The sequence below is a fragment of the Muscardinus avellanarius genome, assembly GCF_963383645.1.
Source record: "Muscardinus avellanarius genome assembly, chromosome: 1".
In the NCBI taxonomy this organism is placed as follows: domain Eukaryota; kingdom Metazoa; phylum Chordata; class Mammalia; order Rodentia; family Gliridae; genus Muscardinus; species Muscardinus avellanarius.
Window position 1 is genome coordinate 63416742 of NC_137786.1, and position 23742 is coordinate 63440483.

Here is a 23742-nt window from a genome sequence, read left to right on the forward strand (position 1 = left end):
TTTCCTGAGTTGGTGGAGTATTGTATCCCTGGCAGAGGGAATGTGGCAAAGGCTGAGGGTCTAGATGCTGTGAGGGTTTCTGTCTCTTCTCAGGTGGATTGGTTGAGGCTGAAAGGTGGTGGGAAGCTTCTGCTTCCTCCTATGTAGGTTGACTAAAAAGGAAAGTATCCTCTTTTTTTTTTTTTTTTTTTTTGTACTGGAGTTTGAACCAAGAAGTGTTTTATCTTTGAGCAACACTCCCCAGCCCTATTTTATTTAAACAAGGTCTTATTAAGTTACTCTTCACTGTAGCCTTTAACCTGTGATCCTCCTATCTCAGCCTCCCATAGGGTTACAGGTATGTGCCACTTCTTTTGAATGTGGCCCCAGTACTCACACTCTTACAGTTTGGAGATGGTAGAATGAATATGGGGGGGTCCCCTTATTTTGATTTAAAGCTTTAGCATGCCTAAAGATGAATATATAAAGTGAGTATATCTTCTTATAATTGAGAAACAGTCTTTAAAGTGATAATGCAATGAGAAAAAAGAAATCATGGGGTCTTCTGGGATGATCTGTTGAGAACCACGGAGTTGGGGGCCTGTGCCATCGTGTGGCTCTAGGACATCCTCCAAGTGCCAGGTATCAGAGGCTTGGTCACCAGCCTGTGACGCTACTGGGAGGTGGTGACACCTAGAAGATGGGACCTAGTGGGAGGAAGTTAGGTCCTTAGGGATGCAACTTTGAAGGAGACATTGGGATCCCGGTTCCTGGCCACCGTGAAATACAAAGGCCTTCTCCACCATGCACGCCCACCATGTTTTACTGTGCCACCACAGGCCCAAAACCATGGAGCCAAATGACCGTGGGCCAAGACCTCCAGAACTGTGTGAGAAAACAAACTTTCCTCCTATGTGCTGAATTATGGCCAGTATTTTGTTACAGTTGCAGAATGCTGGCTAACATAGCATATCTGGTATCTTTTAAGAAAATCATGATTTGATTCCAAGTATATTCATTCTGGGTAATGGTTAGCTTACTTAGAAAGGATTCACTTGAAGGTCATTTTCCTCCAAATACTTGAGTGCTGTTTGAGGAGCCATGCCAGATGTGAGGAAGATGTGACGACGAATCGAAATAGGTCCCATTCTTTGAAGAGCTACGGATTTGAGAGGGAGCCGTGGCCATGTACAGAGGGGCTTCTCTGATGAGTAATGTAATAACATGTGAACTGAAGTGCAGAGGAGAGTGGATGGATTCTGACTCAGAGATCCAAGGAACTGTGCTTAGGTAGAGATCCAAGATGTCATATCATGCACAGAGTGGAAGTGTGGCTTTCCAGGCAGCAAGGAAGAGAACAGAAGCAGGAGAAAAGGAGCCAGTGAGGTCCTAGAGTGCAGTGCTTCCTGGGAGGGTGGCTGAGGTGTGGGCCCCACCAGGGGAGGAAACTCAAGTGTTCTAGAATTTTGTTCTGTGGGAAATGGGAAGCCATCAAAGGTTTTTGTTTTTAGCGTGTGTGTGGTACTGGGAACTGAACTCAGGGACTTTACCTCTCTGAGCCACACCCCCAGCCCTTCTTTTTTCTTTGAAACAAGTTCTCACTAGGTGGCTGGAGTCTCGCTATTTGCTGAGGCTGTCCTGAAACCTGGCATCTTCCTGTCTCAGCCTCTTCAGTTCTAGGATTACAGGCATGTGCTACCATACCTGGCTCCCATCAAAGGTTTCCAGAGAGGGAATAACTTCAGTAGGTTTCTTTTTTCTTTCTTTCTTTCTCTCTTTCTTTCTTTCTTTCTTTCTTTCTTTCTTTCTTTCTCTCTGTCTCTCTCTCTCTCTCTCTCTCTCTCTCTCTCTCTTTCTTTCTTTCTTTCTTTCTTTTTTTTTTTTTTTTGGTGGTACTAGGGTTCCTGGAAGCCCTTCTACCTCCAGGCTACACTCCCAGACCTATTTTTACATTTTTATTTGGAAACAGGGTCTCCTAAGCCAGTGCGTGCAACTGGCTTCGAACCTGCGCGATCCTCCTGTCTCTGCCTCCCAAGCGCAGGGATTACAAGCGTGTGCCACCATGCCTGGCCTTCAGTAGGTTTCAAAAGAAGGAATAACATCCTTGTGTTAGAAAAGGCTTGTGGTGGCAGTGGAAGTGTGGGTGGGGGAGGGGTGGGCTGAGCAACCACGCCTGCTGCAGGAGCGTGTGGCGGAGCTATGGAAGCCTGGAACCCCACAGTGGGTGCAAAAGAGGATTGAGACCTTTTGTACTTTTCTGAAATGTGAGTGCCCTTGTCAAGTTTAGATCACAATGAGCTTTTTTAAAGAAAAAGCCACAGTGCTTAATGGGCGCTGGGGGAAGGGGAGAGTGCAGATTCTTCCTGCGGGTGTGGCTTTTGCCATAGACTGGCCTCCACAGGGCAGGAGATGCACCCGGTGACTCTGTTCTCCCTTTTCCTGCTGCTTCCTTTTCTTTTTTATCCACAGAGTCATGGCCCAGGTTCTTGCACACTTGGCTCCATTCCATACACATATTTCTGGATATGCCCAGTGTTTCTAGTCTTTGCTCGAGCAAATGGCCTTTCAACCTGTGTGCCTGACTGTAAAGTGGGCCAAATCCCCTGCCTCACAGCATCCTGAGACCCGATGAGCAGATGCATAGAAATCATTTTGCCCGAGGCCTTGATATAAACATAGCACTTGATATAAAAGCACCTTGTGTATATTTCTGTACTTATGGTATCCTGCCATATTTTAAGCTTAATCTCCCCTCTCTTTTGAGTACTCTAAAGGTTTAGTATTAGTTTTGGCTCTTAAGCACTTATCATTGTATTTGCTCCAGTAAGAGTTCAAACGGTGGCTTTAATCCCATCTGTCTGCCAAGGTGCTGCTGCGAGTCCCTCTTCGGCAGGGTGAGGTTAACATGGCCGTCTTAGAGATGGATGGGTGATCCTCACACACCTATCTTTTCTCAAGACCCCTGCTTCCACTTATGGAAATGACTGGCTGGACGTGGCAACTTGGAAACACAAAAGCAAAAACAATTCCTCCCTGCTTTAGGTGTGCACATGTGTGTACGTACACACACACACACACACACACACACACACACACCCTTCATTAGATGAGGAATCCAACAAACTAGAAACCAAATTAGTTTTATGCCTATCAAAGCTCAAGTTCTGGACTGAGTAGGGACCAAGGGTCCTTTTTGTGAGAAAGGGGCACCACCGTAAGTAGACGGCACGAGCTGGCTGAGAGGACGTGTTCTGTGGAGGCCCAGGCTGCGGGCAGAGGAAGTGCAGCCAGGAAAGGTGAACAGGTTTCTTCACAGAAGAGCAAGGCTGCAGTGTTGCAGTTTATAAACCAAGCCTGCATCGGAATAAAGAGTGTGGGCACGAGAACTCTACTCACTCCCCGTACCCATGGCTTTTGTCTTTTGGACACCTGTGAGCCAGAAAGGCTGACCTTATAAGTAGCCTAGGGAGAACTTTTAGAGACTTTGGCCTCCCCACAGTAGGACTGATCAGTATTTGGGGTTGGATGGGAGACATTAATTTCCTTAAGGATTGATCAGGATAAATTTCTTGTTTAATCCCAGAGTTTTGGGGATGCTTTGTAGGGAGCACAGTCTCCAGGCTTAGGCAATTAATCAATTCCAGAGTCCTACCACAGGCCGTTATTGCTGTAGACCAGGCTCTGATTGGCTTGAGGCCATCCAAACCGAGATACCCAATCACTCTTCTTACTCTTATTTAGTAATTTTAACCCTTCAGTCTAACTTTTTGTGTTGTTGTTAGAAATAATATAAAATTCAAAAGCTGGCCATGATGGCCCACCTTTGTAATCCCAGTATTTGGGAGGCTGAAACTGGAGGGTCACAAGTTTGAGGCCAGCCTCACCGATTTAATGAGATCCTCTGCAACTTATTAAGACCTTGTTTCAAATAAATAAATAAATAAATAATAAATAAATAAGCAAGCAAGCAAGCTAACTGGACAGGAGGATTGTGGTTCAAGGCCAGCCTCACCTACTACTTAGTGAGGTCCTTTGCCACTCAGTGAGCCCCTGTTTCAAAATAAAAAATAAAAATATATGGCTAAGGGTATAGCTCAGAGATAGAAAGTCTCTGGGTTCCATCCCCAGTACCGCAATAAATAAATAAATAAATAAATAAATAGGGTTGGGGGTGTAGCTCAAAGGTAGAATGTTCTGTTCCTTGGTTCAGTCCCCAGTACCATAAAAAAAATTCAAAGACAAATCTCCTATGCTTCATGGTTTAATACCTATGTCTCTCAATGTTATATGGAACTTTGTACATTTTTTTCTCTCTTTCTATTTTTTTTAGCACTGAGAATTGAAACCAGAGTCTTGTGCATGCTAAACTTGTAGCGTAGTCTACTACTGAGCTCTCCCTGTAGCCTTGAGTGTTTTTTCTTTTTCTTTTTCTTTTTGGTACTGGGAATGGAGCCCAGGGGCATTCTACCTCTGAGCGACACTCCCAGCCCTATTTCTTATTCTTTATTTTGAAACAGGATCTCACTAAGTTGCAGAGAGCCTCACTAAGTATCTGAGGCTGTCCGCGAACTACTATTCTCTGGTCTCAGCCTCCCAAATGCTGGGATTACAAGCCTGCGCCACCACACCCAGATCTTTTTTTTTCCTTAATCTATTATCTCAGGTGTTTACTAGACTGCCATGTGAGTAATGAGTAATGGAGTAACATGTTGTGTTGTTGTCCTGTGTTTGCAGCGATCGTGGATGATGAAAGGCTCTCTGCAGAGGAGATGGACGAGAGGAGGCGGCAGAACATCGCTTATGAATATTTGTGCCACCTGGAGGAAGCCAAGCGGTAAGACCAGACTTGGGCTGTTTGTGCACCTTCTCTTGGAGATATGTTTTGGGGTAAGGGTGTGGGAGTTGATGACCAGATATACCAGCAATCCCAAAGAGTTGTGCGTCAGGAGACTTAGATTTGGCTAAGCCTCCTACACCAGCTCACTGGGCTGAGGTGACCTCTCCACACTCCGCTTGGATCTTTCGTCCAGGCTATACCATACTCATGAACATGCAGCTATACGTTTAATAGCTCATTTACATTCCTGTCGGTTGTGGGCTAATGGGAGAAGAGGAATCATTTTGCAAATGTCAGGCAGAATTGAGAAAAAGTTGCTGCCACAGCCACAGTCCAGGCACGATGGTGGCAACTGTTCTGTTTCCCTTCTCCAGACCTTCCCAGGAAGTCACTGGGCAAAGTGTAGATTATTTTAACTTTCTCATCAGGCTGACTTGGATGGGTGGAGGAGCAGTGACTTCAAGCAAGTCTCTCTTCACCAAGAGTGTCCTAGGCTTAGGGTACCCTCCCCCTAATGGTGATAATCACCTAGAAGGACCTTAGCATATTGGACTGAAGTCCATGGGTCACTGAGCTGCAGGGTTGGTTTATGACAGCAATCTCCTCTTTAACCAGTGGGTGTGTGGCCACTTAGGATATGTTGTCTTTAAAATCTCATTGACTCTTTTAGACTCTTCAGATTAAGACATTCTTGGTTCTCCAAGAAGAAAGTGAAGATAAAGAGTCCTAAGTGCAAATACTTTCCTTATCAGAGGAATCAAGGGAACTTTGTCCTTTGCTGGGTGACTAGTACATTGTCTGTATTCCTTGAGTTAGAATTTGATTTAAGGCTTTGTGTGACAGTGCTCCAAAGCTACAGCCACAGTATCATTTCATGGATATGCTACTTTCCAGTCTTCTTATCTTTAGAGAAAGTAAACAGTGAAGTGGTCTTTGGTATTGCTTATCTGTGATCACTGATAAGTAGCTATCCTGATAGCTAGAATGATGAGAATTTTAGTTAGTATTCTGCAGGACACCGCTCAGCAACACGCACCCTAATTTGGCATCAAAATTGCTTTCCAGGGAGGGTGGTCTCTCCATGTTTACTATTTTAAAAGTGTCATGTCACTTTCTTTAAGCTCTAATGACCAAGTTTTAAATGGTTGATCAATGTGTCTGTGAAGTATACAGTTAAGGTTCAGGACATTAAAGATTCCCTACCAGTTTAAGATTATTGCAAGCATGCTTTTAGTCAAATTGAGACTAAAAAAGATAAGTGATTTATAAACATTCAAAAGAAAAGAGGTTAGAGTTAGCAGAACCCTCCTTTTTCTACTGACCTATACATTGTATTCTATCCTTTTGCCTTCCATCACGGGGAAAGTTGTGTGACTGGGAGTTGGTGGGCCTGATTTTCTTGTCTCAGCTCCGCCACTTAGGAGCTGCATGACTTTGGACAGGTCGTCTAATCAGTTTTGTCTCCTCTGTAAGTGGTATGATAGAGATGATTCTATCACCTGTATTACCTACTCCATGTCCCCCCCTCCCCCCAAAAAAAAGTTAAGAAGATGGGAATATTTTGTAAGCTCTAGTGCCAGTGAGGTATATGGTGATAACATAAGCATAGTTTTCTCTTCAGCATGTTAAAGTAGTATAAATGTAACTTGAAAACTTGTCATCTGTACTAACATTTTTGGAATTTAGTGGTTAGTTTTTCTTTTAAAAGGACACCATAACAATGATCCCAGGCTCTAAGAAAGTTTTCTATGAAAGAATAGACTATAAAAATATAAAATTTTCTTCTAAGATGCATTTTATATGTTTATTTTAAGAGGAGATTAGATATGATATGTCATTAGATATAATCATTAAGATATAAACACTTTCAAGAAAGTTGATTTTTGGTCACTGAGCATATAAAAATTATGTGATTATGCCAGGAGTGATGGCGCATGCATGTAATCCCCGCACTTGGGAGGCAGAGACAGGAGGATCGTGCAGGTTTGAAGCCAGCCTCTCTGGCTTAAGAGACCCTGTTTTCAAATAGAATATAAAATAGGTCTGGGAGTGTAGCCTGGAGGTAGAAGGGTTCCATCCCCAGTATCACAAAAAAAAAAAAAACCAAATATGTGATTACTACTAGATAAACAGCATGCTATGATTTAAGAAAGCACAGTGAATAGAGCCGGGCGTGCACACCTGTGATCCCAGTAATTGAGAGACTTAAGATGAGATAGTTGCAGGTTCAAAGCTAGCTTTAGCAACTGAGCAATACCTTATTTCAGAATAAAAAAAATAAAGCAGAGCTTGGGGTGTAACTCAGAGGTAGAATGACCCAGGGTTCAATCCCCAGTGATAAAGAATAGGAAAGAAGAAATGGAAAGGAAGGAAGGAAAGAAAGCTAGCTAGTTATACAAGAATCTCATGTCTTGGATACATTCAAGAAATGTATGAAGAGGTACGTTATTCTCTGTTCAGAAGATTATTTGATTTGATTTATTTTGAGTCCTGGGGGTTGAACTCAAGGGTTCACACATGCTAGGTAAGCTCTCTACCACTGAGCCACATACATGCATGTATGTGTGTTCAAGTATAGCGGCTTAGAACACTGTTTCTACTAAATCGTGTATTTGTAATGAACTGTTTCGTGTTTCTGATTTCAGTTCAAATGACCGATGCATTTCCATTAGAAATGTATCGGTTCTGTCTTTGCCCCCCCTCCCTTTACTTTTTGGAGGTGAGGTTTGGAAGACTCTAGTTCATGTGTTCTGGAATTCAGAATTTTCAGAAACACTACTGTAATAACCTAGTATATCTTTAATTTTAGTTTTATTAATTTTAAGATAATATCAGGCCATATTCAGGAAATAATGTTCCCCAAATTGATCTGTAGAGTGAGTATATTCTCTAGCAGTGTTTCTGCTGCCTTTTTATTTTCAATGAATAATTGACAAGGTGATCTTAAAATTAATATGTACAAGAGATGCAGACTAGTCTAAACAATCTTGGAAATAAGTAACAAAATTGGGGCACTTGTATTTCCCAATTCCAAAGCCAATAGAGCTAAAATAATCAAGATAGTGTGGTGCTGACATGAGGATATACAGAGAGATAAATGGGATAGTACTGAGAGTCCAAATATAAACTAAGACTTGGGGTCATTTGATTTTTACCAGGGAAATCAAGACGATTCCATGGGAAAAAATAGTTTTTTTCAACAAAGACAGCTGACTGTCCATATGCATAACAATGAATTCAGACTCCACCTCACATAAATCTTTGTGACCTTGGCTTAGGCAATGGTTGCTGAGATATGACATCAAAAGCAAAAATGACAAAAGAAAAACTGGTAAGTTGTACATCATAGAAATGAAAACCTTTCTTTATTCAAAAAAATCATAAAGTAAGATATAATATATTTGATAAAGGACATACCCAGAGTATGTAAAAATTCATAAAACTCAACATAAGAAGTTAATATCCTACTATTAAAATAGGCAAAGGTAAATATCAATTTGCCTATTTAAAAATTTCTATTTTTGCCTATTTTAAAATAGGCAAAGTTTAAATAGATTTCTCCAGAGAGGTTAAGCAGTGACCAATAAGCACATGGTGAGATAATCAACATCACTAGTCATTGAGGAACTATAAATCAAAACCACAGTGAGGTACAACTTTACACTCACTAGGACAGCGGTAACCCAAAAGACAAAGCATTAACAAGTATTGCCAAGGATGATGAGAAATTAGAACTCTTATCTACTGCTGTAGTTATATTGTAAAATGGTACACCTACTTTATAAAATAGTCTGGCAAATTCAAATGTGGAGTTGCCATATGACCCAACAGTTTCACTCTAAAGAATACATTCATAGCCGGGCGTGGTGGCGCATACTTGTAATCCCAGCATTCGGGAGGCTGAGACCGGAGGATCGCGGTTCAAGCACAGCCCCAGCTACTTAGTGAAGCCCTCCACAACTCATTGAGACCCGGTTCAAAATAAAGAATAAAAAAATAGGGCAGGAGGTGTAGCTTGGAGGTCGAATGCCCCTGGGTTCCATCCCCAGACCCGCAAAAAAAAAAAAAAAAAAAAAAGAATATATTCATGAATGTTAAAAACATGCCTCCACACTAAAACTTGTATATAAATATTAAAGAAACATTATTCCTATTAGCAAGAAGTGGAAACAACTCAAAACATCCATCCACTGATGAGTTAAATGGATAAACAAAATGTATGTCCATAAAACAAAACTGAATTCAGCCATGAAGAATCAAGTACAGATACATACCACAAAAATGTTATGCTAAAGGAAAGAAGGCAGACACAAAGGCCATATGTTACATGACATGTCCAGAACAGGCAAATCTACAGAGATGAAGTCGACTAGTAAAGCCTAGTGGGAGGGAGGGAGGCTGGGGTTCCCTTTAGGTTGATAAAAATGTTCTAAAATTGATTGTGGTGTTGAAAATTGATCGTGGTGGTGATAGTTATATAACTCGAAAATCACCAAATAGTATTTTTTTCTTTTCTTTTTGGTGGCACTGGGGTTCCTGGAAGCCCTTCTATCTCCAGGCTACACTCCCAGACCTAATATATATATATATATATATATATATATGTTTTTTTTATTTGGAAACAGGGTCTCTTAAGCCAGCAAGGCTGGCTCCGAAACAGCACAATCCCCCTGTCTCTGCCTCCCAAGCTCAGGGATTACCAGCGTGCACCTCCACACCCGGCACCAAATAGCATTTTTTAAAAGGGTGAAATATGGAGCCAGGTGTGGTTGCACACATTTGAAATCTCAGCATTTGGGAGGCTTCAACTACTTAGGTCTTTTGGCAATTCAGTAAACCCTTTTTCAAAATAAAGAATACAAATTTGGAGTGGAGGTGTACCTTGGAAATAGAATGCCTCTGGGTTTTATCCCCATTACTGCAAAAATATAAATAAATAAATATAATAAAAAAGGAATATGTCATATGTAAACTATTTCAATGTAACTCTTTCTGGAGAAAAATTCCTTTAATCAGATTGGCTTGGATTGAACCTTAGTGAAACAGATGAGAAAGATAAGTTGTTTTTAGCAGGTACACTGCAAACAGAAGGGACTGCTCAGAGAGACTCACTATTTGGGTTGAAGTTTTTACTCAGCAGTTTAAAGTTCTTTCCCTTTAGTTTTGTTTGCTCTTTTAATCTCTGTTTATGTGTATCTTCCTATATCAGCATCATTCTCCTAAATGGTGCTCCTATGTTCACCTCTCTTTTTCTACCAATACAAGCTTGCTAAAGTCTTCCAACATCTTTTGCTGCGGTGGCCTTGAGTTGGTTTCTCCACTCCTCTCTGCCCCCCTTCAATCCTTTATCCCTGCTGTAATCAGATGAAGCTTTTCAAACGTCCTGTCTCTTGTGATTCGTCCTCTGTTTAATGTCTCCTGAATGCCTTTAGGATACCGATGAGAGTCCTTCACTTGGGCCTCTTAGGCCCTGCACAGTCCAGTCCATACAACCGCCTCCTGTCAGTGTGCCGTGTTCCCTTCTGCTCTGTGCTCCAGGGAGACACGCTGACCCATCTTCATACCTGTGTTCCCTCCACACAGGACCTTAGCACGGGCTCTCCACCCTGCAGGTTCAGATGGTGTCAAGGAGAGCTAATCAGAATTGTGTTAGGAGGCAAAGGATGTCTGGGATTTGTGTTAGTTAACCATGGCCATGTGATGTTACCTTCAAACGTAGTAGCTTAAATTGGCAAACATTTTCTCAGAATCTTGAGAGTCAGGAACCTGGACATAGCCTGGCCCTTGGGCTCTGGGTCTCTTGCAAGGCTGCGGTCATGGCACGGTTCACCTGGGGAACATCCCCTTCTAGCTCACTTGGCGGCCTTGGCAGGGTTCAGGTCCTGACAGGCTTGGGGACTGAGGACCTCCATTCCTTGCTGCTGCTGCTGCTGCTGCTGCTGCTGCTGCTGCTGCTGCTGCTACTGGTAGATCTTCCCTCGGTGGCTTGGCTCCTGGGCCTCTCCAGAGGACAGCTCCAAACAGTCTAGCAGTGTGCATCAGAGTGACCAAATGAGAATGAGATGGAAGCCAGGGTACCAGAGTGGGGGAGGTCTAAATCTGAAGGGAAGGACGCAGTGGGGAGCCACCCTAGACACTGACTAGCACATGGTGTATGCATGGCTTTTTGCAATTCACAGACCACTTAAAAAGTATATGTATAAATAAACTTATTTTTGCTTACAATTCTGGAGGCTAGAGGTCCAAGACCAAAGTGTTGATAGGTTCAGTTTCTTCTGAGGCCTCTTTCTGGCTTGCAAATAATCACCTCTCGCTGTGTCCTCGCATAGCCTCCCTGTTCCTAGAAGGAAAACAGTCCCATAGGGTAAGGGCCCATCTTAACAACCCATCTTAACTTAATTTCCTTCTTGAAGACCCCCATCATAAAGTTCAGGATGTTTTGAAGTACCGGATGTTACCAATTAACATGGGAATTCTGAGGGAGGAATAATCCATCCCATAATGGTAGGAAAACTTGTTTGTCTTTGGGTTGGGGTTGAGTGATAAAAAGGCTTTGTAAAAGCCAGGTGTGGTGGCACATGCTTGCAATCCCAGCATTTGGGAGGCTGAGACAGGAGGATCGTAGTTCGAGGACAGCCTCAGCTACTACTTAGACCCTTTGCAACTCAGTGAGACCCTTTTTCAAAATAAAGAATAGCAGGGTGTGGTGGCACATGCTTGTAATCCCCGTGCTTGAGAGGCTGAGACAGGAGGACTGCACAGGTTCAAAGCCAGCCTCAGCTACTTAATGACACTCTCAGCAACTTAGTGAGACATGTTTCCAAATAAATAGAAAATAGGTCTGGGAGTATAGCCTGGAGGTAGAAAGTCCCTGGGTTCCAGCCCCAGTGCCATAAAAAAAAAAAAAAAAAAAAGGGCTGGGGGTGTAGCTCAAAGGTAGAATGCCCCTGGGTTCTATCCCCAGTACTGAAAAAAAAAAATGTAACTTATCAAAATAAGCCCCTTATGCTGTTATTACTTTATAAAATATATCATAGCACATTCCCTTGAATTTTTTTAGGCAAAAGCATTGCATTAGTCAGGTTTCTAATTCTGGTTGCTCTAGGCATAAGAGAATTTATTAAAGGGTATAGGTAGCTCATAGAATTGGTGGGAAAGCCAGGCCTGGGAAATTGGCAGGAATCAACTGACGCAAGACAGACAGAACCACAGTTGAAGGTCTTCATGTGAGGAGTCTGGTTACTCTAAGTTGCCTTCGACAGGGGACTAGGAGGGGGAAAACCCTTTTTGTTACTATCAGAAACCCAGCCAGAAATTGGATGATGTCTTGATCTGAATGGTCATGGTACTGAGGTACTGCCTTGATTTTGTTTTTAATTGTAAGTTCTGTGTGTGTGTGTGTGTGTGTGTGTGTGTGTGTGTGTGTGTGTGTGTGATAAAGATCAAACCCAGGGCCTCACGCATGCTAGGAAAGCATTCTACAGCTGAGCTTACTCCATCCTTGATCTATTTTAAACATTTTCATCCCTCTATCATTTAAACTAATACTGGATGTCTGGGCCTGTGGGGCACGCCTGTAATCCCGGTACTTGGGAGGCTGAGACAGGAAGATCACAAGTTCCAGGCAAGCCTCAGCAACTTAATAATGCAAAATACACTTCTAAGTTATATTTTCAGATATCCCTGAAAGTGAGTTTTTAACTTCTTTGCTGTGGGATTTTGCTAAAATGAGACTGTGCAGGCAAGTGTGCTACTCACATGGACTTTGGACATTTTTTTTTCTCTCATGACCCAAACCCCACTGTTTTGCTTTGTTCCTACTGAGGAGATTTCTTATTAATCTAAGTAAAATATATTTGAATAATGGAAATGAATCTATTTAAGAAATTCAGTTTTTCACTTTTTGGGGACAACTGTGCAAAAAACTTAAGGAAGGAAGTTCTTTCTGGAAACATTCTGGGTGGAGGAGCAAAATCCAACTGAAGCTGTAATGAAGGTCAGAGAACAGGAGAGAGAATCTTGGCAAGAAATGGGGAGGGAGCCTGCAAATTGCAGTCAAGCAAGTATTTATGAATGGGGCCACTATTGTGTCTCCCAAGGAAAGTTCCTGTAATATTATAATCCCTTTTTAAGGAAAGAGAAAACGCATACAAATCTTTTGCTGTGCTTACATTTTGTCCTAACTTTGACAATAAACAAGCAAAAGAGCCTTCCCTTGATGATGGGCTTGTTTAGAAATATTATCTTTAAAGAGCTCTTTCTGGGAACCAAACTGTTCTCTGTATGGGTAAGCCTGGGGCAGTTTTGTATGTGCCCTGGAAAGAAAACAAAACGTGGGTGTGATTGCTTTTGTGTTTGTGTTTACAACTCAGATACCAAAGGACACCTCTTTAAATAAATCAAGTCTCAAGCGCAGGCCTAACTTAATAGTGAGCTAGAGAATCAGGATTTGGAAGCAGAAATGCTTCCAGTGTTTAAGTAGGAGAAGCCATGAGTGTGGCTTTGCTTAACAATTAATAGTAGAGACTCTTTTTTTTTTTTTTTTTTTTTTTCACTGCTGGGGATTGAACTCAGGGCCATTCTACCTCCAAGCTAACCCCCAGCCCCTTTTTTATTTTTTTTGAAACAGGGTCTCGTTGAGTTGTGGAGGGCCTCACTAAGTAGCTGAGGCTGGCTGTGAACCTGCGATCCTCCTATCTCAGCCTCCCAGGTACAAGTGTGTGCCACCACACCAGCTAATAGTTGTGATTTAAAAAAAAATAAATAAATCTGCATGTGGTGGTACTATGTTGCTGAAGATATCCTCAAACCTGTAATCCTCCTGTCTCAGCCTTCCAAGTACTGGGATTACATGTGTGTACCACCACATGAAGATTTTTTTTTTTAAATCACAACTATTAGTGGATGTGGTGGCATACACTTGCAATGCTAGTACCTGGGAGACTGAGACAGGAGTAGTACAGGTTTGAGGATAGCTTCAGCAACATGGCGAGACTATCAACAAGCCAATGAGACCCTGTTTCAAAAACAAAAAAGTAGAAAGAAAGAAAGGGCTACGGGTATAGTGTGGAGGTAGAATGCTACTGGGTTCAATCCCCACTACCAAAAAAAAAAAAAACCCCAAAAAACAAAAACAAAACAAAATTAAAAAAAAAAAAAAAAAAAAAAAAAACAGTGCTTGGAGAATACAGAGTCTACTGGGGTTACCAGCTTTCCTCTTCATGCTCAAACATGAAGACTTATTATTCCTAAGGACACTATCCATGGATATGGTCTATTAAGCAATGCTAGTAAAAATTTGAAATTTGGAGGGGAATGCTTTCCTGGTAATTACCATGGAGAGACTAATTACACTCTATACACAATATTAATGATATTTTGAGGACTTTCTTAATTTTATTTTCAAAACATAAACATTGTAACTGCCTTTTTTTTTTTTTTTCTCAAAGGCACTCTTGTGATCTCTATCAGCTGAGCCTAGACTTGAATCACAACTCTGGGAGAGTCTTTGCGTTTAGTTTCCTATATTGTGTGTTCTAGCCTTCAGTATATGTTGGATAGGTGCCAATCAGGTATGTTCTCACACATTCACACATAAAGATGCAACTTCTCAAAGTGTAGAGAATAAAAAAAAAAGTGTAGAGAAAAAAATATATATTTTATATATATTTTAAAAAATATATATTCTTTGCTTTAGGTACTGGTAATTAAGCCCAGGAGCATTGTAACTCTGAGCTATATCTCCAGCCCTACCCCTTCCTTCTTTTTTTACTTTATTTTGAAACAAGGTCTTACTAAGTTGGGGAGGCTGGCCTTGAACCTGTGATTCTCCTATCACAGCTTCCCAAGTACTGGGATTATAGACATGGGCTACCATGCCCAGCTGAGTACAGATATTTTTAATGCAAGTAATTGATATTAATCCATCTCTAGCCAAAGACAAATTGAGCAACTGATATTTGATACTAAAGTTTATATTTGTTTCTCAGGCTTTTCAAAGTTGGATGATAAAGGTTTGGAATTTTCCATGGTCTCAAATGAACTTTGTTAACAGGGGTGATCAGGCAAGTGTCTGCTTACCAGGCCTGGTGCCCTGACCACGGAATGCACATGATCTCTCTTCTCATAACCACCTTGGGGGAAAAGGAGTGTCCTTGTTTTATGGATGGAGAGACCAAGTCCTGGAAAGATTTGAGTGATTTGTCCAATATCACAGCCATCAGGCCACAGAAATAGTTTTAATACCCAGGTCTGTTTGACTTCAAGGACTGTGTGCTTAAATACTAACACACTGTCCTTTGTCTTTATTTCTTAATGCATTTTGGTCTTGTCTTCACTGTGTGTTCAAAATATAGTCCTGATTCTTAGGGTTTTTTTGTTTTAATGGGCTAGGTCTATTCTAGCTCTTGATCAATCTTCACTTCTTGAGTTTTGGTGGAAATAGCACAATATAACCATTCAGCATCTGTGCTTCTCTCTCTCTCTCTCTCTCTCTCTCTCTCTCTCTCTCTCTCTCTCTCTCTCTCTCTCTGTGTGTGTCTTTCTTATTTTGTTTTGTTTTAACTGGTGCTACTGTGTATAGATTGTTATGGGGAGAATTTACCTTCACTCTGTTCTCCTTCCCTTCTCTCTCTTCTCCCCTTGTCTTACTTCTTGGTGTTGTTAAAGTTTAACTAGAAATTAGCAATTTTCTCTGATCTATGTTGGATTCTCTTTTCCTCATTCAAGGGAGCTTGGGTGCATGTTTTTTTTCTTCGTTAGGCCTGGATTCTACCTTCAATTTGTCAATTGTCTTTTTGGTTTGGACATTATTATGACTGGTTTCAAAGACTGCTTGGCTTTCTGTTGAAACATCAAAAGGTATGAATAGTAAACACCACTGAGGTCTCTTCCTTCCTGTATAAATCTCCCCACCAGATGCTGTCTCATGCTGTGATGTTTGAAACTCATAAAACAATATCATTATTCAAGACCCTGAGGGAAGCTGGTGGTGGAGAATATTTGTAGGAGGCTGTCACAGATGGATTTCCTCGTGTCTTTCGTTTTAGAATGTTTGCAGAAGGTAGAATGGTCTTTTGCTGTGTTCTCAGTTTGACTACCTGCGCTCTCTTCTAACAGCATCCAATTCCCATTATAGAAAGGGATGCTAAACTTCAGAAAAATTCAACTTCTTTATCCATTATGGGTTAGTAGTAGATTTGGGATAAAGATAAAGGCTGCCTGACTATTTGACAATACTCTTCACCCCACGAACATTTCCAGATCATGTCGATCTTTAGAAAAAGTACTGGTTAGAAATCTCAACACTGAGAATATATAAAAATAAAAATGAGTGTTAAACACAATAGGTAGATTTAATTAAGTTTTCTTTTAGTTAAGTATTGAACTTGTAGAGGGTTAGCTATATATACTTCTTTGTCATCTCATTTTTTTTCAAGAAGCTTGAACTCCTTTAGATATTGGAATAGAGATTCAGAAATTAATATTTCCAGTCTTTTATTTTTTGGTAGTACTGAGGATTGAATCCAGGGGTGGTTTACCTCTGAGCTACACCCCTGGCCCTATTTTATTTTACTTTAAGTTTTGTTTTAGAACAGGGTCTCACTAAGTTGTCGAGGACCTCGCTGAGTTGCTGAGACTGGCCTTGAACCTCTAAGTACTAAGATTATAGACATACACCACCATGCTCAGCCACTTCAAGTCATTTTTATAATCTCCCTAGTCAGTCTTGTTTGGATTAAGTGTTTCTTCTCTCTCTCTCTCTCTCTCTCTCTCTCTCTCTCTCTCTCTCTCTCTCTCTCTCCAGATAACTTGTAATGTGCACCTTTTCCTGCCTTGGATATTTTGCAGGGTCAAAGCTGAGGAAGCCATGTCATCTTTGAGAGAGTGACTTAGGGCAGTGGTCCCCAAATTCACTTGTGACCTGCATCAGAGTCACAGGATGCTTGTGTAAACACAGGCTCTGGGGATCACTCCAGACCATATAAGATCCAGGGGGAGGGGCCACAGGGCCTGCATTTTAACAAATTGCTTAGGAAAATTTTTGTGCCTGCTTCCTCAAGAAGAAGGAAACCAGCATCTATGGCTGATGCCATCTCAGCTATTGGCTTTCCCACCCAGCTTAGATAAAGAGGATGGAGAATACTCTTTCCTTTGGGATGAGAAAAGAGAAAGGAAAAGTGCTGAGGGTCTGCATCTGCTCAGGTGAGAAGGATAGGAGGATGACTACTGAAGAAACAATAATGTATCAGGGTTGAATAAAAAGCCAGAGAAGTCATAAAAAGCCAACTAAATTTATGTTTTCTTTGTGGATTCAATCAACATTTCATGTGCATTTTTTTAAGGTGATAGAAAAAATGAATGGGGAGAAAATGAGGAAAAATGAGCTAGACCTGAGGATTAGCATGTTGGCTCTGACAAAGTCACGGGAGACAGAGACCCTAGGTGAGCATTACTGACATTGGTGACCTCGAGGCCCCATCTGCTTAATAAGGCAGTGAAGCCAGGATGGGTAAGATGGAGCAGGGCAATGTCAAGGAACCACTCTGCTGTAAGAATAAGGGAGTGGAGAAGTGGATAAATAGAAAGCTATCTTAGAGGTTTGTAAGCCTAGATCTCAAAGGTGGAGTTTTTGCAATAGTGATAAAATACAAGGAGGGGGGGGGCTTGTGTATGATTGGAGTGTGATGGAGGCAAAACCTTCAGATAGAGGAGGAAGTTGCTGAGCTGTTACCAAAGACATCCACCTTCTTAAGGCCAACCCAGCAGAGGAATGCAATGAATATGGGCTAGAATGGGCAGTCCTGGGGTCATGGTTGGGGAGCGAGAGGCATCAGGGAGGCCTGAAATGGAGGCGATAGGACAAGGTGTGGCCTAGGAATGTTCAGCCGGGGCCCTGTTGGCCTTCTCTTTGGTCCTGTGAGTCCAGGACATTTGGGGACCAAGCACCTCTACAGTGGTTGATAAGTGTTGTTGTGAAGGAAGACCCAGATCCATTAAGACAAGTCATGAAAATGTTTCAATGAAAACTTGAGAATATATATTTTTATACCATATTAGGAGTTCCAGAGGCACAGGGCCAGGAATTGGTGGATTTGGAGTGGGTAGAAGGAAGACCTAGTTGTAGGACTGAGCCAGGTGAGTGTCTCTAAAGGAGAGCTGGGGATCCACACTTCTCCTGAAGTTAAGTCAAAGAAAAACCACTGTAGAAACAAGTTGAGATTTATTTTATTGTGGTAGGTAGGGGCCTGTTAGACATTTTCTGTTGCTAATCTATCACCAACTCATTAGCTAGGACATGTGCTTTTGGCAAGTGACTTTAAAACCTGTGACCAAGAGTTAAACAGTTTCATAGCATGATCCAAAATATCTGTGTGATGATGACGATGACGATGATGATGATGATGATGATGAGTATGTGTGTGAAAGAACAGATTCATAACATAATACTTAACCTTTACCATACACAGCACACTCTGACATTTACTCTTCTGTTCTAATTCTCTAAGTTGTCACACACTGCATTGATTGCACGAGCCATTGAAGGGTTGCAGTGTGCAGTTGGAACCTGTTTTTTACACTATCTTGAGTCTGCCTGGTAATACTAGATATGCTTTTCTGGGCATCTCTTTGATGAGAAATACTAATTTTTTTTAATCTAGTTCATACTTAGGGCTTATCATATGATCAAGGGGAAACCAGGAAGTCATGTTTGATCAGATCTTTGCTTCAAACCTCCACTTCCTCCACTAGGCCCTCAGGATCATTGGGCGGACCTCAGCCTGGCACGACAGCCCACACTCATTTGACCCTGTATTAGTGTCCCCTTCCCCCACCCCCGAGTGGTTCCCTGTTCAGTTTTGCACCACGTTCTTTGGTGGTAACCTTGAGTAACCTTTAGCTGGGTATTATTCTTTCCTGGCAGTCAGGAAGCTCCCTGAGGAAGACATTCTCCATCTCAGTGCCCCAGTGCCTCCCCAGGGGCCTGGTGCAGAGAGGCTGCTGTAGGGCCTGCCCAGGCAAACCACTCAGTGACCTTGCATGGCCTGGGTTAGGTTTCGTGTCCAGTATTATTAGGCCTAGAGAGACCTTGTCATCCCTGTCAGAAGGCCCTTTAGCCCGTGCTGACCACTGATGATTTTCACTTCTGGATTGTATGGACCCTTAGGGGAAATGGAGAGTAATGGACTGTGCTTGGGCAGCAAGACATTTTACTGTAGAACTGGTGGTCTCAGAATTGTGCCACTAGCATTCTACAGGTAACGGCACCTTCCATGGCAGTGGGCGGAGCACGCCCGAGTTTGCTTTGTGCTGTTAAAACAGAAGACCTGAGACTGGGTAATTTATAATGAACAGAAATTAATTTGATATAGCTATATGAGCTGGAAAGTCCAAGATCAAGGGTCTGCATCTGGTGAGGGTGCAGCTACATCATAACATGATGGAAGACATCACAGAGTTACAAAGTATGTGCATGAAAGAGAGAGAAAGAGGGCTGAACTTATCCTTCTATCAGGAGCCCACTCCCATGACAAATACCTCATGTATTCATCAAGACCCAGCTGCCCCTTAAAAGTCCTTCCTTTCAACACAGTTGCTCTGGGGATTGAGTTTCAACACATGAACTTTGGGGATCACACCCAAACTGTAGCAGCGTGCCATGCCTCTCATGGTCTTGGAGACCATAGGGTTGAGTGTCCCTCACCTTTCTAGTTCAGTGGGGCAGTTTGACTAGCAGCTATTCTGTGTGCATGACATTATACAGAAGGGATTTTAGAGCATCTCTGTGCAGATAGAGAGACTACCCACCCCTGGCTGATGTATACTGCAACAAGTAGATTGAAATAGGCATTTTGTGGTTCAGAACCACCTACAACCTAAAACATTCCAATAAGACAGATTCAAGGATGAGTTTACAGAGGTTCCTCAAACTTAAATTTGAGGAATTTCCTTAAAACTAGTGGTACTCAGAAGTCTAGCAGCTAAATCAAATAGTAGGCAAAATGAATGTGCCTGGTGTGCTTGTTGGTTATGGGAAACTGACAGACAAAATGAGTAGATGGACTATTGTTTCCCTGTCCCCGTGTGCCTCCCAGACTGCGTATGGTCAGGAACAAAGGTGAAGTGCTGAACTCGGAGGAGAAGAGGGGAGGAGCGGCAGGGCTTATGTGCAGAGGAAGAGAAACGGGGGCATCGATGTTTTCTACATATGGTGGGGCTCTGGGCAGGTAAAGAATGGGCAAGGGAGTTGCCAAAGATGTTGACTTCTCCACCTCAGAACCTCACTCCATGCAGTGTGTTTAGGTGATGATTTCATCTGGTCAGAGAGAAGCACCTACATGTCCTTGGGTGATACCCTGCACAGCACTGGCTGGACTCTGGACAGGTGGAGAGGGGGTCGTCTTTTCTCAAACAAAGCTTTCCTTCCTTTCTCATCAGGTTTTTCTAATCCTCTCTCCCAAGGGTGATTTTTTCTTTCCTCTTCTACTTCACTCATCTTTTTCTCCTTTGAAGGTTTACCTGATCTTCAGATAAATCACTTTTAGCTTTTCGTGGCTTCCCAAATGGTGGCTGTTCCTCCCTCAAATGCCTATTGCTTGTTGTCCAAACAACGTCCGTATCATTGGCAACAAAATAGTGAGCCGAGGAACCTCAGCTTTCCTTTATACATAAGCTTTCATATTACTGTTTTACTTCTGTTCACCATTTCATCTCCCCAAATACAATCCTGTTGTATTGAGTCTTACTAGATCCCCTACACTTCTAGGGAAATTTGCTCAGGGAAAGAAGTGAGTCACCATGAAAGAAAATAATGGTGTGCCTTGACAAAGGACGTCAGAGAATGTCTCGTAAATCCTGAGTACTTGGCTGTCTTATCTGTTACACCGCTATACCAAAATACCTGAGACAGAGTACTTAAAAAAAATGGACATTTATTTCTCACCATTCTGGAGGCTAGAAATTTAAGATCAGGGTGTTGGCAGGTTCAGTGTCTGGTGACGGCCCTGTGTCTGCTTCCAAGATGACCCTGTTAATAAAGTGTTCAAGACCACGTCTTGGTCAACAGTCATCTCTATGGGCAGCAAATCCATGTTGCTTTATCTTTTTCTCCTAATGAAGGACCTAGAGATAGACTGTGACAAAACCAGCCGTCTATTTTTAGACTTAGTAGTATTAAGATATGTCCATACTACCTAATTTTATACTGATAGTGGTAGAGGGCTAAGAGGAGGGTAGTTCAAACCTACAAAAGAAGGAAGAAGGCCCAGTATTTCTATTTTAATACCTGGGATTAAAAACCAAGTCCCTACAGTTATGAAGGCCAAGACGGATGCTCTCATTTTATTTAGGCAAACATTTTCTCGATTTTATTCACAGGAAGATCAAGCAAGGTTCAGTTATTCATTGTATACAGCTGCAGAAAGAATAGAAAACACAGCCTCTTGCTTATCAGAACAGTATTATATAACTGGAACGATCAGGCTTAATAATGTTTTGGTTTGGCCTTGACTGAAAGGTGTGGAGGACACACGCTGATTTTGTTCTCCTCAAAAGATACTGATTTCTGTTTCTTAGCTGTGGCTCTGTTAGTAGCTGAATGACCGACCTTGAGCCCTGTCTCAATGTCTCTGTTTCCATTCTGGGGAAATGGGTCCAGGAATACCTTTCATACTTACCTTGTAGCATGATGTGAAAAGCAGGCTGAGAATCATGCACTGTGTTGGTATGAATTGTAAAGTGTGGAAACATGGGACAAAATGCCTCTTAAGCTCTATTGTTTATTACAAAAACATTTTCAGTAGCAGGAGCAGCTGGGACTCAGGCATCCCAACCTAATTAAAGTCTAAGAATGTGCGCCTTCAGCTGCTTTTTTGTTGATACTGTTCTCACGTTGACTTCCTGTCTAGCACAAATAGAGGTGGAGTAGGTTTATGCAGGGTAGAATGAGAACATTGAGCATCCTACAAAGGGATGCTCCTTCAACAACTCTTACAGAGTCAGAGGAGTAGGAAACTACTTTACAAACCTGAAATATATGCACATAGTTGATTACACCTCCTTGAGGTGAAGCATACATCAAGGAAATACTTGGACCAATGTTGGCCTATCAAATTCACTTCTTAAATACAATTTATTACTATTTTTTATTTTTTTGTGGTACTGGGGATGGAACCCAGGGCCTTTCTATCTTTGGGCTACACTCCCATGTCTTTTTTTTTTTTTTAATATTTTATTTGGAAACAGGGTCTCACTAAGTTGTTGAGAACCTCACTAAGTTGCTGAGGTTGGTTTCAGACCTGCGCAATCCTCTTGTCTCAGCCTCCCAAGTGGTGGGATTACAAGTGTGCACCACCATGCCAGGCCAATTTATTTATATTTCATTTTATTATAGTAATGGGAAATGTACTGGGATTGAACCCAGAGGCATTCTGCCTCTAAGCTATACCACCATCCTCATTTTACTTTTTTATTTTGAAACAGGATCTCACTAAGTCGCTGAAGCTGACTTCCAATCTGTACTCCTGTCTCAGCTTCCCAAGTACTAGAATTACGGGCGTGTACCACCACTCCCAGATTAAATATAATTTTTATTGGTAGGATTGTCATTTTCTTCAGATGGTTAAAAAAATGTTTACACTTTGACCTGCCACCTTGGGTGGAGCTAGAAGCTAGGCACTGGTTCTTTACCTAAACTGATCTTTCTCAAGTCAGCTGAGTAAAAGGCTGCAGAATTTCTCCCAGCTATCTGGAGCACTGAGACAGGACGTCACTTGACCTCAACTCTGAAATCAGCTCATTTGAACTGTTCTCTCTGGCTCTCCCACAGCTGGGTTGTGTGTGCCTGCTCATGCCTAGCCCCAGTCTTAACGTTTTGTCCCCTCATGCTAGGCTCCTTTCCTCTGCTCTCCACGCACACCCATACCAGCCAAGGAAGATTGGAAGGATTGTGAGAAGACTCCAACTAGGTAACTGCTCAGCCCCTCTGAGCTCAGCAGGAAGGAGCCATGGGTGGATGAGGATCAAGGAAATAAGAGCTTTTTTTGCCCTTCTGAGAAACCTTCCAGAATTGGGTATTTTGGTTATTTTATTATAACTTGGGCCAAGGAAATAGTTCAAATAAGTTTACATCCACACAAGGTTCCACTGCTAGAATTGCTAACATGTATGGGAAGAAGTAGGTATACAGAGGTAAATACACCATGTAATGTGTCCATGTTTGATTGTCACTTCAAATATCATTATGGTATATAATTACATTGCACCAATAAAAGAATAAAAAAATAAAGTAGGGGCTGCACTGTGGATAGAATGAAGAAACGTGCCTATCTTTTGGCGACTAGGCCTATAAGTTTATTGAGAGCAGAAACCATCTCATTGGTGGTAGTTTTTGTTATTGTTGTTTTTTCCTCCTCCTTTTGTTCCCAGGGGATCTGGTCTCCCCCAGCTCCTCTGCAAAGGTGTGGTGGTTAAGATGACTTCCAGCATGGGGCACAGACATACCATTGGATGGGTCTTGCTTTCAAATCTAAATCTAAGCTAGGCTTCCCAAAAAGAACAAAAGAGAATGTTAAAGAACCCAAATAGAGTATGCAGTGTCATGGACTCTCAAGGCCTCTAAGGTTATTTCACCCAGGTGCCAGCAGCCTGTCAGGTTTACAGGATTGTCCAGTCCAGCTGCTTCTGGGTGTGGGCGGGCTCTGGTTGTGACAGGCAGCTCTGGAGATGCCTCCAGTTGGGAAGGGTATCTAACACGTACTATCTGTCTGCGTGGTGCTCTCCTCTTCCAGCTCTGGGTACCATGTGCTAATTCCTCCTTTATGGGATGTCCCTCCATCTTGCCTCCCTGTCTCCCTTTTAAGCACTGGAACATGGAGAGCATTCTCTCTTGCTTCCCCCTGTAGATCAGTCACTAAATCCAACAGGCG

General features: G+C 42.1%; 1 protein-coding gene across 1 annotated transcript in view; it reads left to right on the forward strand.

Moving 5' to 3' along the window:
- Positions 1-23742, forward strand: part of IQGAP2 (IQ motif containing GTPase activating protein 2) — a gene marked incomplete at both ends in the record, with an annotated part of 316582 nt that overhangs the window by 50119 nt on the left and 242721 nt on the right. Inside the window, one exon of the mRNA XM_080692165.1 lies at positions 4714-4813. Within this exon, the coding sequence (XP_080548291.1) occupies positions 4714-4813 (100 nt within the window). The remainder of the gene's footprint in view (positions 1-4713; positions 4814-23742) is intronic.